At 41.7% G+C, this 20,164-nt stretch overlaps 1 protein-coding gene across 8 annotated transcripts in view; it reads right to left on the reverse strand.

The window, feature by feature from the left end:
• Positions 1–20,164, reverse strand: part of LOC110829902 (uncharacterized) — a 56,904-nt gene that overhangs the window by 1,461 nt on the left and 35,279 nt on the right. For all 8 annotated transcript variants that reach the window (XM_087351565.1, XM_087351566.1, XM_087351567.1 and 5 more), the window contains 3 exons: positions 6,548–6,705; positions 1,823–3,266; positions 902–1,139 (listed from right to left, as the gene is read on the reverse strand). In XM_087351565.1, coding sequence (XP_087207691.1) covers positions 902–1,139; positions 1,823–3,266; positions 6,548–6,693 — 1,828 coding nt within the window. In that variant the 5' untranslated portion in view covers positions 6,694–6,705. The remainder of the gene's footprint in view (positions 1–901; positions 1,140–1,822; positions 3,267–6,547; positions 6,706–20,164) is intronic.

Consider the following 20,164-nt stretch of genomic DNA (forward strand, 5'->3'; position numbering starts at 1 on the left):
TAAGCCAGCAATTAAATTCATTATCATTTCACGTGTTTTATTAGGTATTACCAGCCATTGTTCTTCGACGTACCTTCACTAAAGGCAACTGTAATCGACTGTAGGTAACAGTTTTCCGTCTACGGCTAAAGTCAGTTACAGTTCCGTTGTTAAAGTTAAGAAATGCAAGTGAATTACAAACAGAACAGAAGAATGACGGAATGCACTTTCATAACGGAAGTTGCTTTGTCTGTTTCCCTTGCATGTCTTTTGGGATGGGAAGGGGAAGGCCGACAGGTGGTCCACAAATAGGCGCGTACGAGCTTTTCTTTTGTACTCTGATTAGGTGTGTTTCAGCACATAGAGCTGCTGTTCGGATATTATAAACTTCTCGGCAGGTTTAATTAAAACTGATGGGACTTCACCTGTACACTTCGATGACAACGCTTAGGCACATGGCTCAGAAATATGTGATAACTGATAAAATACAATTCCTTCTGACATGTACACCGCCATCATCGAAACGTAAGACATTAAGCTTTTGTTCAGTTCACGTTTTTTGTACTTTTTAAAATGTCATGGCGCTCGATTAAAATTTTAATTCAACTTCCGGTCTGATGGCGATAACTTATAGATTATTTGAACTATGCACTTGAAATATATAATAAATATTACTTCAAATCTTGTATAAATACATTTATGCGTTGTACATTATTCCTATGGCGATTATGCACGTTTTCGAAGTTATATTTTAAAAAATTAAAGTGCTTGAAATGTCTATTGGGGAAAATTATGAACTGTTTGATAATTAATGCAGGTCTAGTATTCCTCATCGTCTAATCAAAAAGACAAAAGCTTCAATACAAACAAAGAACATAGTCTTATCTTCAGACCCCCTCTCAACTACTCTTCTTAGGCCCACCTTCATAAGCAGAGTCCGTGGCGATAGCTGCTACTACGAAGACTAAGGGCGCCATCCAGGTCCAGGTGGAGTAGAGAGCGAACTTCCGCCACTGTTCCCCCGCGGAGACACGCAGTTCCGACGTGGCAAGACGAAGGGTCCGCCACACGTCGAAGGCCATTGTCAGCATCCACGAGAAGGACGCCAGGAAGAAGTACTGGGTAACCACGGCTACCACGCTGCAAGACTCGCTCCCCACCTGCAAAACGGGCATTAGCGCCGGTGCCTGCTTTCAGGAACGAAAAACGGCTTCCGAAGACCCCGGCGAACAGATTCATTGCCTTCTAATTACACAAATATGATTACAGAATTCACAAGTGAACTTTATGCCCAAGTTGATAGATGTCGTGAGGGTTATAGCGCCGTGTAACCTGGTAGAAGTTTACCAACGTTTCAAAGGTCCTTCCTGCCTCCATCAAGAGGGAAATGAGTGACCTGTTCATCGTCCTGATGATGGACGCAGCAAGGACCTCTGAAATATTGGCAAACTTCTACCAGACTACACGGCGCTACAATCCAGAAGACAGCCATCTTCGGACTCACCGCCGCGGAAACATCAAATCTTTCTAATTTAAACCTTCCTGTGCTTATAACCAGGGATGAGGACGTGTCTGGTTGCCAATGTTATGTTTAAATGGTAGAGATGGACTAAGAATTTATGTTACCTGCCAGTATGGATAAAGTACGTTATTTTCCCAGAAGATCGACTTGTAGTTTATATTCTTGTATGTATAAATAAATATCAAAGTTTCAATACAAATCACAAATTTGAACTTCTCTTCGATTGCAGTATAAAAGTATTCGCACATAAAAGACATTTTTTTTTATTTATTCACGTCCTCATTAAAACGTTACAGCAAATAAAAGTGTTGAAATTCTTACCTCTAGAAACTGACCGACTATGAAGACGGTGTAGGCGGCGAGTAGAGAAACGCACAGAGACGCCAGATTCTTGCCTGAGAGGTTCCTCAGTTCCGCGAGCAACATGAACGCCGTCAAGTGTAACATCAGGAAAATAATGGAGACGCCGAGGCCAGCCATTGTCACGTAACTCATGCTGGGATTGAACTTGTCCACGTACTCCACACCCTCGTCCGTGCAGATCTCCAGACGACCGTCGCTCCTGATATAAAACTGGTTTTGTGGGTACGAGCGGTGATAGGCCGGGACATTCAGAGTCCCATCGTCCAGTAATTCATACTCGTCGGACTCGAGAAGAAACTTCGGGCAGTTACGGAAATAATCCGACTTACTTTCGTCTGCAAGTGCACCGCTGTCATTACGATGCTTGCCGCTGGCTACAGGATAATCCTCACCTGAATCGACAGGAGGTAAAACACTGATGCAATGACCCTCGATGTAATTCTGCCCTTCCAGTGAACAGATGACGTCACGACAGCGTCTGAAGAACGGGTCATACAGCTGATCCATACTAGAACATGCCCGTTCCTTTCCAACGATATTTCCAGAGTCACCAGTAAGATCAAACAGAACAGCGAAGGCTTTGGGGCTGAATTCCTTTCCATATACAGACACACGGCTTGATGCCCTAACGCAGGCGAGGTTCTGAACTGGGACGTTGTTGCAGATGGCGCAGTGTGCGTTCCTGTAGCCGTCGTTCTGATAGAACACCAGAGCTGTATATGCTTCACACCTATTTCTTACGTCCGTGTTTGTCCAATTGAGAGCACATGTGCGGATGATGCCCGCTGGACAACGACGCACGATGTGTTCAGAAGTATCCGGAAGCACAGGGTCCAAGTTACAGCTGTAACGTTTGATAGATTTGTGAGAAGGGAGACGCAGCGTCCACGAATTCTGGTCTGGTTCAAAGATGAGAGCACGGGATATATCAATACTTGTCAAGTTTGGAATTAGACCTTGTATCAGATTAGGGCATTCAAGTCTCGGCTTCCACACGTCTGTGCTGTTGGGATAAATGTCTCCGTGGCAGACGGCGCAATGAATATTTCGATACGTGAGCCCTGAACTGTGGCTCGTCACTGGCATCGTCGCCACTGGGTCTCGTAGGCTAGGGTTGTCATCTTCGCACCTCGACCGCGTTCCGACGTCGCTCCATTCGGGTGGACACGACGTCAGCATATAGATGCCACCGAACTGACGCAGCTCGACGCACGTGAAGGACGCAGCTCCGCGACGCTGTTCTGCAGCCACGAAGTGTGGCGAGTCGAGACAGCAGTCGCCATAGCGGGAGCACTGCGCGTCACACAGACAATTGCGGTCCTTCCAGTCGCCCAGGTGGTCGCCTAGGCGAGAGCGCTCCGCTCCCGGCTCCAGCTCACAACTCCCCTTGCCATCACAGGCCCTGAGAGCAGAAAAGTTCTCTTACAACACAGACACTAACCCGGACTATGACGCACCGGAACAAATCCACATGACACAGCTGGTAGCCCGAGAAGATTTTTTTTAAATACAGTATTGACGCTCTCAACCTATTTCGTTCAGATCAATTTTAACATTAACCGCTCATCTACGTCTAGGCCTTCAGCTTTTTGCGACCAAAATGTTGTATGCATTTCGCACCTCTCCAGGGCGTGCGCAGTGCCCGGAATATCTCGTTATCCTTTATCTGACCATCCTAATAGACCTAGTATGTGATGAATAATAAATTATGAAGCAGTATCAAATCGGGACTGAAATGCCCTGAAATACAATCTATGTTTGCAATGCAGCGACATCTTTATATTACGGCAGTGTGGTATTAATATGGAATTTACAATTCCATGAAACACAGAGAGTGCATCCATAAAACATGACAAGAAATAATTAACTCCAGATTGTTACACGCAGAAATTACGTAAATAGCCTTTAATATGACATTGTAGACCAGTGGTATTCAACCTGGGGTACGCGAAGTTATCTTATGGGGTACGTGAAATTTAAAATATATATATTATTTTATGATAAACACTGAATAATCAGTAATGTAATTTATTTAATTTATTTTAGATGTAGATTATATACTATGTATAACTTGAATTAAACATCAAATATTTTGGGGGTACAAAGTTGAAGATAAATTATATCTGGGGGTACGCGAACAAAAAAGTTTGAATACCACTGATATAGACAATATCAGTCCGAGGCTTTCATAAAAGTAAACGCAGAAAGTAGGTCCACTCTCTTTAACACAGCAGTGCTAATAAGTGAAGAAATTTTCTTTTTCGGAACGCGGGTGACAACCACAGCTTTTAATTCAGAACTACGCGATTTCTATGGAAGTCGATGTAAAGGCTGTGAGACTGAGAAACATGACAACGCAATGATTTTATTACTCTCTCTTCAGCAATTTTGAGGCCTGTCGCACGAAATCCCGTCATGAGAGTGAAACGTGGAGGCCTCTCGCTCAAAAGAGAAAGCTGTCGGAGACTGAAACCCAAAATCGACACTAGAAAGATCCGCGACCGCGAGTGACTAAACCCAAAATGTTACAAGTGCAAACAAGCTGCTTGTAGCATTGATCAGTGCGTTCACTGACAAAGCTGTACGGACGCAACTGTCACTTCGCGGCTGAACTGCATGACTCACCACCAAGCGCCCGATGCGAGTTAATTACCGCTCCATAGAAACAACAAAAATTACTTAGCAGTTCTTGCCGGGAGCCGACAAGGGCAGTTGCGTTTAACTTTACCAGTGACAGCACCGAACTGTACGCGATAACGTTCTGTTCTTCTTCTTCTTCAACAGCCAATCGCCTACTCTTGAAAATAACCGTCGAACATTTTAGCGCTCTAAATAGCAACATTTCTTTATCACTGCTATAAAGGCGAATTTTTCTGTTGTGCATTATACCAAAGATTCTCTGTTTCTATCTAACACCTGGAGTCAGCCCTGGGTCCACCATTGCAATTTCAAAATGTCTTCCCGATTAACCGCTCAGTATTTAGCGAGTGGTACACACAAGCCTGATCTTACTCACAACGACAAACCTGAAGGGAATAAATTATTTCTGAGGAATATTCATACAAGAAAATATAATATTACAATGGATTTAAAAGAAATGAGTTTTAAGGTTGTGGACTAGATTAATCTAGCTCAGAATAGAGACCGGTGTTGGACTCTTAATTACAAGGCAATGAATTCTTAGGTTCCGTGGAAGTGGGGGTATTTCCTGACCAGCTGAACGACTATTGGCTTCTCCAGAAGGAGAAGAACTAATCTCATGGAGCTCGTTAAGTAACAAAGAGTTCCGCCCGAACAATTCACATTTGTCGGCCTTGGGAAGAAGTGATGAGTGTCTGTTCCGTTATTCTCGTAGAAAGAGTAACCATGAAACAGCCCACACATGCGGGCGTTCGCTGAAGGAAACGAATCATTCATTCATTGCGCATGAAATTTTAAGATTCTCATGGCTGTGAGTACAAAGATGGCTGTCTCCTGGGTTGTTGCGCCGTGTAGTCTGGTGGAAGTATACATATTCACCAGTCAATCAACATTCTGCTCGGCGGTGATTGTCCCATTATTACAGGTGAGCACTGCCCATGCTGTGCATACAACAGAGACATCTCGTTTTGTACTACAATACTAAGAAGATAATGCGCGTATCACGTAATTATTAACCCTTCGTCCTCCCGGCAGCCCCTCTGTAAGACGTCACGATAAATGACACTGACAACAGTTATACTGAAAACCCCGGAGGTTCCAATTCAATCCATTCCATGACGTTACGACAACCAATCATTTCCAATGCGTATCTTTCCCTGCACGGACAATGCCGCACAAACTCCCACAAAGCAATGGGTAAACGCGCTCCGGTGTAGTATGACGTCCGTCAGTGTACTGGTGTTTTTTTTTATTTGTAGTGTTCTGTCTGACGACAGGTCCATATGAACAGGATCCTTCCATCCTTTTCTCGGACTGGGACCTGTTCATATACGTTCTTGGCAGATGATCCAGAAGTGGTTTGCCATTGCCTTCTTCTGTGTGTGAATGGAGTAATTGTTGGGATGCCACGGAGGAAAACTCCGTGTTGTCTAGACCACGGCCTTGCCCAACACAAGTTATAAATTCGGGCACCGCCGGAAATCGAACCCGAGACCCCAGGATTACAAGGCCAGCGTTCTAACCGCTAGACCACCTCATCTTATTATTATTTAGTGTTCTGTCTGACGACAGGTCCATATGAACAGGATCCTTCCATCCTTTTCTCGGACTGGGACCTGTTCATATACGTTCTTGGCAGATGATCCAGAAGTGGTTTGCCATTGCCTTCTTCTGTGTGTGAATGGAGTAATTGTTGGGATGCCACGGGCAAACCGGGGAAGCCCCCGGAGGAAAACTCCGTGTTGCCACGGCCTTGCCCAACACAAGTTATAAATTCGGGCACCGCCGGGAATCGAACCCGAGAGCCCAGGATTACAAGGCCAGCGTTCTAACCGCTAGACCACCGTGGCGCAGACTGGCGTGTAACGCACTGGAAATCTAGTGGATGTCAGCAACGGTACAGGGCGATAATCCGATCTTACGACGGCATAAGTTCATATATGGTGTGTAAAATACCGTAACACAAATTTAACACTAGGTGGGCTTCAAATTATGTTTCTCTTCATTTCAGCACGCACTACGCACGTCGGGCGCGCGTCTTACCTGTTGGGAGACTCGAGGTCCTGATGGCTCACTGCCAGGGGCACGGTGGAGTGCGGGAATCCAAGCAGCAGGAGCAGGGGCAGCATGCAGCCCCGCGATGCAGCGGTCATATCACCCCTAGTGGGCCTCCTCACTCGTCTCACCATCGTCTGTCATCTCTGCAAGCAAAGGGGATGCGATCCTTGAAAACATTAATTATACAGGTATTACCTTACGTCAGAACTTGCAGGACACTACAAAATTTCCGGCATATAACTTGATGTCAAGAGGTCACGCCATCATGGTATCTTTATATCGTTGTTACACCCTCACGGTCGGCTGCCAGTGACGGTCAAGCTGAAGGTTTGTAGGAAATATAATTGCTCACGGACACTCCGGAGGTCAAATTTTACAATTTCGCTGCTTGTTCTATCGGTTTCCAGCAGAGATCCTGGAATATTCAAACCCGCATATCATTGTTCATTACCACCATTCCTCAAATAACAAAAGCTTTAGTTCCTAATTGATATGTATTATTTATGAACACACGTAGCAGAAATATCGAATTCAAGACGAGTCTTTGTCATAATGTCACCTGCTAACATCTGAACCAATTTGTATTCTTGATAAATTTAATATAAGACAATTTGCGGTATCTATCTGTTTTACATAAAGGCTTGATGAATTTAAGTTTACATGCAATTAAAATAATCTGAAACATTCTTTTATAAAAATTATATTATGAAATGAGGCAAACCTAAGCCTGCGTTGAACGTGGTAGAGTAGGAAGGTATACGATGCAACCAGCCGATTACAGCAATAGGCCTTCGAATTTTAAGTGCATGTAATCCGAAACATGCAAATAATTACTCATCTGGTGATTCAATTAGTATCAATATTTTTTTCAGTTTCGATCTCTAATTAATATGACTGAAGGTACGAATGTAGGAAGATAATTAAAATAAATCAGTTTGTCGACATTTTAAAATATGGGGTGCAAAGTAGACCTGCCTCCTTGTGGTATACCCTGGGCAACGTCTCTGACGGCAAAGTGGTCTACAAACTTGGCAAAAATTGGTCAAAGATGAAATTCTACGTACCTGCCATTTGACATAAATAAATAAATAAATAACATTTTCAAATATGAGACATCTTACGCGCGTTCGTAACCCTGAAACCCTGTTATAATAGCTCCGTCTGTCCGTCCGTCTCCCCGTAGGCATTAAACACTCGAGAAAGGCAGATCGAATCTTCATTTTAAAGTTTTACCAAAATCTGCTTTCATATTTCAGCTTTGGTTAAAATCAAACGACAATAACGGAAACTGCCCATGAGGTCTGACACGCGTTGCTGAGCTCGAAGATGACTGTGCGGGGAACACGCAGGCCATCTTGATTACCATAGTCACTATGGTCACACCGCCCACGCAAATATCCTTCGCAATGAATTGTTACGCTATGCGTACATTTCCTAACTTGCTCTTAAATAACAACGACATTCGGGCTTGCAATCTATGAAAATAAAACCAGCGTCATTGAACAAAATAAGAATCAATATATGTCTTAAATGATTTTTAAATGAACACAATATAATATTCAGTTTACGGCATGACTTGAAATATATTTTACGATATTTATAAATTTAATTATTCGTGTTTTTACCGTCTAATCACAATTGTATATAAATAAAATTTATACATAAGATATTAAAATATCATTTACATATTTGGTACATCTTTTTACTACATGTTTCGGTTACATTGAACCATCTTCAGGTGTAAAGTTAAAAGTTAAAAGTTAAAAATTATAATCTTATAAACTAAAACTTAATTACTGTTGTTGTATGACATCTGATGATGTTTACTGCCAAATTCATTGGAATGAGGGTATATTTTGAAATGACGCAATTATATCAACAACTGATATTTATAAATTTTAATTTCGAAACGAGGTAATTGAAATGATGGCCATCTGAAAGTTGGACACAAATGCGAGAAAGCTGAGACAAATTTGCATTAGTTCACGGTCTGAAAACAAAACACAGCTGAAACAAGCAATGCAGCAAAGTAGTGTCCAAAAGAGAGAAAATATTTATACGTGCACATATGGTAACGACATTTATAAAGTGTATTAAGTGTCCCCTGCGCAGAAATCTGATCACATTTCTTTTTACAGACACAGGCCGAATGCTACAAGACGTGCGTCACAGGATGTACTACTTTTACGTTAAGTTTGGCTTTGTTCTGCGTTTTTCATTTCCACCGATGTGCTGTTTTATTTCTTAAGCAAAGTTATCCTCTACAGACATCGACAGAATATTCATTTCTGTTGTTGCAATATTAATTAACCCTGGAGAAAGTGGGATGTTGCGCAGATGCAGACTGACTTTCGAGTAATTACGCTCTGTGTAATTAACTTCTGTGTCCGCCACGCTGTCAGTCTGAACATGACAGGAAGTTCACCTTAACAGCGACGAGGCTGAAGGAGACGCTCGTGGGATCTTCCCGCCTCAATAATAGTACCAGTGACAACATTCGATTATTCTGAAGGTAACAAAGAACCGGACAAACGAACTTTCCTTTCTTACCATTCATGCGTTTTATCTAATTACTTAATCGCAAATTCCTCACACATAAAATGCCCAGAGTAAATCTCATATAATTTGATACAGATCGCCCTAATATTTCTTGAACCATCTGACGTATTTTTATTAGACATTACATTAAGCCTTTCCTTTCCTGGCATCAAAACTTTTGAGTTGGGAGCGATACTAGCGCCACTTAATGTAGGTTCTTTGAAATCATGTTTGATAAAAGATCTCCGAAAAATGATATCCTATTTGCGCATCTATTGTATAATATGAAACAACAAAGCTATGGTCTCACTAAATTACCCCCATACTCAGTAATGAACTACTTGTGTTGAGCAAGGCCGTAGTCTAGGCATCACGGAGTTTTCCTCCGGGGGCTTCCCCGGTTTCTCCGTGGCATCCCAACAATTACTCCTCTCACACACAGAAGAAGGCAATGGCAAACCACTTCTGATCATCTCTGCCAAGAATATATATATGTATGAGCAGGTCCCTGACAACCTGAAGAGGTTGGAAGGATCCTGTTCATAATATATGGACCTGTCGTCAGACAGAACACTACAAATAAACTATTTACTTAATAAATGTTTTATGTTAATAAATACAAAAAACAGAGACAATGAAATTTACGATGTTTTAAGCAGTAAATTTGGCGCAGGATGGATACAAGTGGAATTTGGCACAGAAACTGTATAACTGAATTAAAAATTATTGATTATATAATTTCCAGAAATAACATGCAATATGCCTGCTGAAGCACTGGAATATAAAAAAAGGCTATTTCAACTGTAAATTTACGCAGCGTTAATAAATGATTAAGCTTGTGTGTAGCAAGTCGGATTTGGATAAACAAAAGCCAGTCGTCTTAAGATACAATTTCTGGCATTTAATTACACACACTGCGCAAATAGAACAGCGGCGAAGGAAGACAGAAAATAAAAAAAGTCCAGGTTGAATTGAAAAATTTAATGCAAAACTTTGTCGTCATAGCGAAAGAAGATAGGGGAATAATGTGAAGAAGATTTAAGTACCGCAGTTTGTAGAAATAGTGTTTCTCTTTGAATTCAGTCCTTCAGATACCATAACGAGGTCGCTAGAAGAAATTTCTATTTTCATAGCCACGGAACCGGCAAGAATTACCGAGGATAAAACTCTATTTTCTTTCTCGTGTTGACACAGTAATTGTTAGTCAAGTTTCCAACTTTTACATCCTCCAATGAAGGAGAGCCAGCGAGTCGGCCGTTCTTTCCCCCGGCAAAAGAAAGCGTTGAGCAGAGAGAGATTACGACCCAAAGGACCAACCAACTTGTCCCTAGCTCGTTCAGTCACGAGGACCCGAATTATCGTACACCACTCAACACAAAATCGTCAGTATCAGTCTTGAAATCCTGGCTAGATTGTTTGCTGAGAGTAATGAAAAATCTCTGTCGTCTTCACTGGGTAATCAGATCTAACAACGTGGAGAGACATCTCGATATTTCTCGCATTCAACAATTTTGCAACTTAGCTTTGACGACAGAGCTGCAAAGTGAATTACAAGAACGGATACACACACGCGGGCTGATTAAGACCAGTGCCGGAGGGGATGCCTAACCGGCAGGGTTTCTGTGCAACGCTGTGGGTACAGAAGGGCGTGACACTAACGTGTTTCGTTCATTTCATTACATAACCACTTCTTTAAAAACCTATTGTCGTTTGTGTGCAGGGTGTTGTGACATGATTAACGTGAACTGAAACCTGTTTCTGTCAAAGCTCACGCAATGGAATGTTCCCATATTATTACACATGAGTAGCCCACATTTCGTTTCGCTTTTCTCTCCGACTACTAACTTGACAGATCTGTTCTTCAATAACAAATATGTTGAGTTAATTTTCTTCGAATTTCTTGTAGTTTCTACAAAATTAAACAATTGAGTGTAAGATAACATCTCCTGTCATGCAGAACATTCTCAGTCACTCCCAACAATCCACTGTCACTCTGAGGTCAATAACTGTAAGTCACCTGGAAACGTTGTACAAATCACTCTGTTATTTTGTGTTTGCAAAACGGAATATGTTTGTCCTGTGTGTAACTGAGTTGTGTGCCGTTACAAAGTCCGTGTCATTACTCAAGCGGTTAGTCGCGGGCTTCTTCCCGGGGAGGCTCGGGTTCCCTACGAGGTCTGTCCATATGGGATTTTTAGTGGACAAAGAGATCTTCTCCGAGTCCGTATATTTCTCCCGTCAACATAATCCAACCGCCGCGCCATCTTCACTCATATATCAATTGGAGGATGGACAAAGGACCCGTTAGGGGCCCAGTTCAACAGAAACATGGTCTTATCCCATCGCAACAATATCAACAACAATTCAATATGTAGGCCTTTCGTATAAATTTCAGTTATGATAAAAGAAGACGACAAAAAACAAAGGAATAAAAATAAATGTGCCTTTGTATAAAAATATTTACGATAAATTTACTTTCAGTGTTTCAAATTCAAGGTATTCTTTCAAAATGTTCAAATATCACGAGGTTACATTGTCATTTTTCGCGCTTTGCTAGGTAGGATTTGAAGTTTTTAGGGTCACTATATCAATTAAACTGTGTCTTCCGGGGCGCGATGAGTCGTCAGTATGAAACTAATTTCCAGTGTTCATATTATCACTTTTGTCTTCTGCAAATGATTTAGCATGATGCATAGTTTTCTGAAATAAATATGAATGAAAGACGTGTGGCCAACATAGTAGTACGACTCGGGAGTTACGAAAATTCCTTCACGTGACTGCAATGAGAGCTGTCTGTCTGTGTCCCGCTAACCGACAGTAGCTCGAAAACCATGAAACAATATGGCCGACACGCGCGGATCGTTTCGCATTGGGCACGTTAATTGTTAACACATGCCTACGTCACAAAACGCTTTACTGAGACTGTGTCTGTAAGTAAACAGCAAATTATGCAGAACCGAGGTTCTCACGGTTGTAAATATGTAGATCATTGTCTTCAGGGTTGCGACGTCGTGTAGTCATGTAAGTGTTTACCGACGTTCCGGAGGAACATACCGACTTTATCTTCGCCCTAAGTTGGAGACAATACGTTCCTCTAAAACATTGAAATCCACACGGAACAATTACCAGAAGACCGAAATGTACAGCCAATCATACGCAATTGTAATTAATATGCATGACACATTATTCACGACTAGCTATGTGCTGCGTAAACACGCCACTGCTGCAGACAGTTTTGTTAGAACAAATTACTACACAAATACTAAATCATCGAGCAGAGTTCTTCTTAAGAAATTAGTTGCTTAGCTAGTGAAAAAGTACATAATCTTTAATAAAACCCGAAGGTTCAGTATCGTATTCACAACAGCACGCTGTTTCTCTCTTTGAAGAGCCAGATGAATCCTATCCATATCTTGTCCTGTCACATTCACACTATTTTAATAATATCCTCCCATCTGTATCTACATCTAATACGTGGTCTCTCCTTTTCACAGTTTCCTATTAATTTTCGGTCTTTAGAATTCTGTTCTCAAACGCTCTCAATCTAAGCTCTTCAGACTTTACATATGGCGCACACTTAACAAATAAGAAAGGAAAGTAGACTCGTTACGTCTCCACAGCCCACAGTGTGATAAACTTTGCAACAAGAGAGTAATTTTTAGTTTAAATATATCTGCAACGATGAACACCGTGGTCATTAGATTATGCAGAATTTAAAAAGTATGTTAACTCTACTGGACTGCACTACTTGTTTCAAGGTTGTTTCACCAATTAGGAAATACTGTGCATGTAACATCAGAAAAGTAACGCTAGGGAAAATATTACACGCTTTAAATTGTACTCGTTGCTCAGCCATGCGTCGGACCTAGGGAAGTGTCAATGCTTGCCTACAGACCGGAAACAAGGAGCAGGATGTAATTTTAATCTCTGACAGAAACATAGAGCACTACCATTCGAGGATGATTTTCTTCTGGCTTTTAGGGCAGTGATGACGGAGGCAGCAAGGACCTCTGAAACCCTGGTAAGCAGACTTCTTCTTCTGTTGTAATCAATCCTAGGATTGGTTGGCAGCAGCTCTTGAGCTGCTGATACTTGGGAAATCCTGAGGATCTTTAATGCGGTGGATTCCCCTTGCCTTCCGCATCCTATGCCGTTGACCCATCCGGGTTCATCAGCCTTTAGGGGTAATTTCTTACCCCAAGGGCATGAGGGTGCCCTGGACCTCCACCAGCTCATCCACCCTCCGAAGAGGCTGTTGGCTCTTGGTAGAAGGGGACCACTCGGTCTGTGGACGCAGTTTAACGTCATGCCCGGGACTACGCGATGCTAAACCCAGAAGAAAATCATCTTCGTTCTTACAGCAGTAAGAAGCTCACTACATTACCACTCATATTCTGCAATTCTCGCGTCTTTGTAGTCTTTACAGGTAAACATTTTAGTTGTCTAAAAATGTGCCAGTTCGAGACGAATTCTTAGCACGTCACTGAGCACGTAATCGATGCTTCCAAGATGAGATCATATCTACTGGTAATCTGATATGTAATAAGGCCTGAGTCAGAATAGTTGACAAGAGTACACCACTCACAGATACATGCTTATCAGTCCATCAAACCTAACAGCTGGTGCACCAGTTGTACAACTTTTAATTACTTTTCGAGTGGTTCTGCACGGCTTCAGCGGAAACGACACCTGGCAACACATGAACTTTTCAGCGGCATTGTGGATACGATAATACAGTACGAGTGCAGGAATTCCTCTGCGATAAGCATTTTCAAAGCAATAATACAAAACTGAAACGTTAAACACATTAAATTTATTCGTAAGAAAACTTTCAAGAGCCCTGACTAAGCACAACACCGGCATATCCTTGGTATTAAGTTGGGAGCTTCGTCTTTGGCAAGAATTTGACCATACGAACAGAGGATCCAGGGAGATATTTTGAGGGCACTGCAGAAAACCGGAACGCTTCTCATAGGCATAAACTATTACCATTATGGTAGGATAACGATCTCGTTCTGCACTCTTTGCACTTTAGACAAAATGCAAATGTACTGAGAAATTACAACATAGGTAATAAAAATATGTATAAATTTAAATAAAAAGAATAAACATTCATACACTTCGCCACCAGCCTTGAATAAAAAGTTTCAGACAACCGACAAAGGGTGGTCCTACAGCTTTGAGGATGGCAGGCAATAAGGCTCACAAACATTCTCGAACTAGACGTTTACAGTCAACTGGGAGGATTCTTTGTAACCGCCTAGGCTACGTTTGACGGAAATGAAAACTGATACTTCGAATGTTCTTTGTTTGCATGGTGAATGTCCATTGCCCTCGAATTACGTTATTGCAGTCCCGTACAGCCTGTCAAAGTCTCTTGTGCTAATCTTCCTTCAAGCGCTTCGTACGGAAATACAGTTCAACAGCAAAGTATGATATAACGTACACAATTCTGGTAGAGAACTCTTGGAAAACGTCCACTTGGAAGACCAATACGATCTTCAGGATGGTGGATTCTGGGGATCGGAGACGGCATGAAGTAACGCGGGATTGTCCAAAAACGGGCTTTGGAGTTGCACCTTTAGGTTCTGTAGTAACTTTTTAAATTACTGACATGCAACAGGTGCTATTAATCCCGGGAACTTATGCACAGTGGGCCTACAGCTAGGATGAAGTAACATTGTGTCCACAACGGCTCTTAGAACACAATACAAATTACCCTAACGGTTAATAAATGAACAAACAATAGTGGGAAACGATTACAAACAATGGCGTTGGACTGGAACAGTGCACGGAGAAGTCGCGTGACAACCGATTTCATTCAAGATAGAGAGACATTCGAACACTGTACGTAGCCTGTACAAAACCTGTTTCCCAAACAGCACACTGCCCCTCATACGAGTTCTTTGTACCAAAAATACGCTAAATGTAGGCCTACATATACTCGACTCATCACGACTGTCCGTCGGTATTAAACACAGCGACTACGCCCTTTGAAGTTCAATGGAACTTTATCGAATAGGGCAACAAAGTCTCGGCGAACAAAAATGTGGCAAACACCGGGAACTTAACCGAGCTCAGCTTTCGTTTGTATTGTTACTGTTACGAACATTGAACTGCCACAGTTCTTAGCGACAATTTATTTTACATGTCGACCTTGACGTAAGCCTCAGTGTTTCATGCGCAAAGAAAGTTCGATTACCTCTCGTTCATTCTGGTCACTGTTCAAAACGACTCTTACTTGAAACAACACAAATACAAAATGTTCTAGTTCGGTTTTGGAGAATGAGCCGCGTCGAATGCTGAAGGTCGTCCAACGTTTCGGCAAACAATGCTGTTGCCATCTTCGTGGTAAATGTGTATTTGGTGGGTGATTTTTTGGAAGATTTATATATAGAGCAGGAGGTATGTGGCGAGTGCGATGTGACAAAGCAGATCTGCGGAATGGAGGAGCGGGCTGCTGTTTAATCGGTGGCAAGCACGTGGTTGAGGAAAAGAGGTGTGACCATTTGCTACATATAAAGCCGTTAATTAATCAGGGCCATCCTCGCTCTGATGACGGAGGCAGCAAGCACTTCTGAAACGTCGGAAAGCACGTTAGACTATACGGAGCAACAACCCAGTAGGCAGTCATCTTCAAGAATGTAATTAATCAGCAATATCAAGGCTAAGACTTCGATCAACCCCCACATTTTATTATTATCATTATTTAGTGTTCTGTGTGACGACAGGTCCATATGAACAGGATCCTTCCATCCTTTTCTCGGACTGGGACCTGTTCATATACGTTCTTGGCAGATGATCCAGAAGTGGTTTGCCATTGCCTTCTTCTGTGTGTGTTGGGATGCCACGGAGGAAAACTCCGTGTTGCCTAGACCACGGCCTTGCCCAACACAAGTTATAAATTCGGGCACCGCCGGGAATCGAACCCGAGACCCCAGGATTACAAGGCCAGCGTTCTAACCGCTGGACCACCGTGGCTGTCCAACCCCCACATAAAACGAATAATTTTATATATGTATCTACTCTGGTCTGTATTGACAAAAAAGAGTTTAAAATTGTAGAATTATTCACCTTACCCTCATTTGTTCACTCTAAAATATTCGGCGAAGCGAATTATTACTACACGTTCATTGCACACTGTGCATGAATTCAACAAATGTGGGGTTGATCATGTCTGGCTGTCTATAAGTTGTGTCGCGTAATCGAGAACCGCTGGACGGATTTGGATGAAATTTGGTGAGGACACTACCCTAAAATTGTACTTTTTAATTTCATACCTTTAGTAATACCAACATGGAGGGCAAACAAACTTGTGAGGTGGGATCTACACTATCGCCACCTGCAACGGGGTCAGTAACTTACGCATGGTGAAATATTTTCGAAAAATACGAAACCATGGAACAGTAATTCTTTGTATAATGTAAAGTACGTACCACAGAGTTGTGACAGTGTTTAAAAAAGATCGCGCGATTTGTATAGTTGGAAACTAAAGTCGTCTAAGCAAGGTAACTGATACGATCCTTTATTAACTCTTCAGATTTTTCAAATATCGCGAGTGTCTAGTGAAATTGTTTTGTTATTTTGTTGCATTTCTGTTATTTTGGCTTCTCGCAAAACAAACTGGAAAACCTTCATATCCTAACTGTAGCTTTATTAGCAACATGGTTCAAAATCCGAAGGTGAGAGAAGCAGTACCAGGAGGCCCTCAGTTGTAAATAGACATTAGACCTGCGCCTGGCGTCCATGATCGGTAGACCTTGGCTATGGCAAAGGTGCCGATGGATTCCGTGACCGGTTTGTAATACTGCCAACAACTTTCCACATGAGTGGACTACAGCGACCAATTACAAAGCTCGATGTCAGACATTAGACGGTGCAGTAGCCACAATGAAATAACAACTTGCGCGATAAATTATAATAATCTTTCGAAAGGATTTCCATCTCCCAGTCATGAGATCCGGTTGGTTTAACCTGCAAAGTAATGTTCCTGAAATAATAAGGTATTCGAACATTATATATAAAAGCAGTTATATGATTTCTATACCCAGTGTTGCGAAATCCATCCTCATACAAACGTAACAGAATAACATTAGAGTACTAACTAACTAACTAACTAACTAGATGGCTTACCGAACCCGAAGGTTCATCACCGAATTAACCAAAGCCCTCCACCGGACCCTGTCCTGGGCCAACAAAATCCAGTTTCCTTCAACTCCTATCTCCCATAGATCCCGCCTGAGATTATCCTCCCATCTACGTCTAGGTCTCCCCAGCGGTCTCTTCCCTTCAGGTTTCCCAACCAGTACCCGGTGCACACCTCTTGTCCCATCCATGCGCGCTACATGTCCCGCCCATCTCACCCTTCTCGACTTAATCACCCTCACAATACTGGGGGAGCAGTACAGATTTTTAAGCTCGTCATTGTGCAGTTTTCTCCACGCCCCATCGTCTTCCCTCCTAGGCCCAAATATCCTCCTCAACACCCGATTCTCAAACACCTGCAATCTGTGTTCCTCCCTCTGAGTGAGAGACCATGTTTCGCACCCATACAAAACAACAGGCAAGATTATTGTTTTGTATACTTTAATTTTCAGGTTCTTAGAAATCAGACGGGAAGACAAAATATTTTGGACTGAGAAGTAGCAAGCATTTCCGGAATTTAGTCTCCTCCTAACTTCCTCACAAGTATCATTTTGATTTGTTATTGTTGTTCCCAAATATTTGAACTTTGTAACCCTTTCAAAGGATTTATTAGCTACCCTAAGATAATTTTGCCCGCCTGTCTTCTGATGACGAGATACTAACATGTACTTAGTTTTTTCTGAATTTACTTCCAGCCCCACTTGTCTACCAGCCTCTAGTAAAACTTCTGCGTTCCTCTTTATTGTATTTATATCGTCCCCCAATAAATTAACATCATCAGCATATGCCAATAGCTGATGTGTCCCGTTCAATTGCAAACCCTCCTGCCTACCTTGGACCTTCCTGATGGCGTATTCTAGCGCAAAGTTAAAGAGCAAGGGAGACAAAGCATCTCCTTGTTTTAGACCGTTCTTGATGAGGAATGTCTCAGATACATATTTACCTACTCGAATTTTGCTGCAGGTTTCATTTAAGCACATTTTTATTAGACCCACTAGCTTCTTTGGTATACCAAATTCAATAAGAATATTATATAGCACTTCTCTCTTCACAGAGTCATAGGCTTTTTTGAAATCTATAAATAACTGATGTACAGTCCCACCGAACTCCCATTTTTTCTCTAGTATCTGACGAATGCAAAAGATCTGATCAATCGTTGATCTGTTTCGTCTGAACCCACACTGATGATCCCCAATAGTTTCATTCGCATATGGGGTTAATCTTGCCAAAAGAATGTTGGATAGAATTTTGTATGAGGTTGATAGCAGCGATATTCCTCGGTAATTACCACACTCAGTCTTGTCCCCCTTCTTATAAATAGGAATAATTATGGATTCCTTCCATTGATGTGGCATCTCTTCCTTATCCCAAATTAACTGAATAAGCTTATGGATCCTCATATGCAACCCTTTGCCACCTGCTTTAATTAATTCGGCCGGAATCTGATCAATTCCTGGAGATTTATAACTTTTCAACTTCCCAATGGCTAGTTCCACTTCATCTAAGCTAGGTTCTGGCACCAACAGTTCAGCTGTATGCATTTTAATCTGTCTAATATCACCAGTATTATGAACATTTAAGAGCTCGCTAAAGAAATTTTTCCACCTATTCACAATTTTTATTGGATCTGCAAGCAAATTGCCACTATCATCCTTTACCAAATTAGTCTGGGGTTGATATCCTTTCTTAAAGTTATTAATGCCTCTGTACAGGTCTCTGATGTTTTTTTCCTTATTATTTGTCTCAAGTTCAGCAATTTTGCCCTTCAGGTATTCCCTTTTCTTAGTCCTAAAGGTTCTACTAGCCTCACGTCTCACGTTACATAGATTATCCGCATTTGTTTTGTTTGGGTTCTGCAACCATTGAAATTTTGTTTGCTTCCTTCGATCTATTAATTTTGAACATTCTTCATCAAACCACGGTTTATTTTGCTTTCTCCTGTAGTATCCTAGTTTCTCTTTTGCTGAAATTTTGATGCAGTTTCTGACATTTTCCCACTCCCTGTTGATGTCCACACTTTCATTATCCTCATTTGTCTCTAAAATTTGAAACCTATTCGAAATTTCAACTTGATATTGTTCCTTTGCCTCTCCCTCACTTAATTTTTTTAAATCAAATCTTTCTGTGTCAAAATTTTGTTTAGTTCGTCTACTTACTGAAAGCCGCTCCCTCACTTTTGCTACCACCAGATAATGATCAGTGTCGCAATCTGCTCCTCTGAATGATCTCACATCAATTACATTTGTCTGCCTTCTCTTATCTACTAAAACATGATCTATTTGATTGTGTGTTCTGCCATCTGGGGAAGTCCAAGTGTATTTATGAACATCACGGTGTGGAAATTTTGTACTTTTTACAATTAAATCTTTTGACGTAGCGAAGGTCACTGCTCTGACGCCATTATCATTACTAAGTGCATGGAGACTCTCGCTGCCTATTGTGGGTTTGAAGACATCCTCCCTCCCAATTTTTGCATTGAAATCTCCTAGCAGAATTTTCATGTGATACTTGCCAAATGTATCAAATACTGATTCCAATTCTTCATAAAAGCTATCCTTGATATCATCGCTTTTGTCTTCAGTTGGGGCATGAACATTAAGGACAATGATGTCGCACCAACGTCCTTCCAAAATTACGTAAGACAACCTGTCACTAACAAATTCTACTCTCTTAACTGCTGCCCTAATTCTGCTATGAACAAAAAAACCCGTCCCTAGCTGATGATTGTCATTCCCCTTTCCATAGAAAAATGTAAAATTGTCCACTGGGATCGTGCCCTCCCCCTCCCATCGCACTTCCTGCACTGCCACTAAGTCTAACTTATAATTCCCTAATTCCCTACACACTGATTTCAGTGCCCCAGCCCTATAGAGGCTCCTAATGTTCCAGGTACCAAATCTCATGTCCTTTTTCAATTGC

This window comes from Zootermopsis nevadensis, unplaced genomic scaffold, assembly GCF_977971745.1.
Source record: "Zootermopsis nevadensis isolate Lab colony 2312 unplaced genomic scaffold, Znev_1.0 Znev_ptg000019l, whole genome shotgun sequence".
Lineage (NCBI taxonomy): Eukaryota > Metazoa > Arthropoda > Insecta > Blattodea > Termopsidae > Zootermopsis > Zootermopsis nevadensis.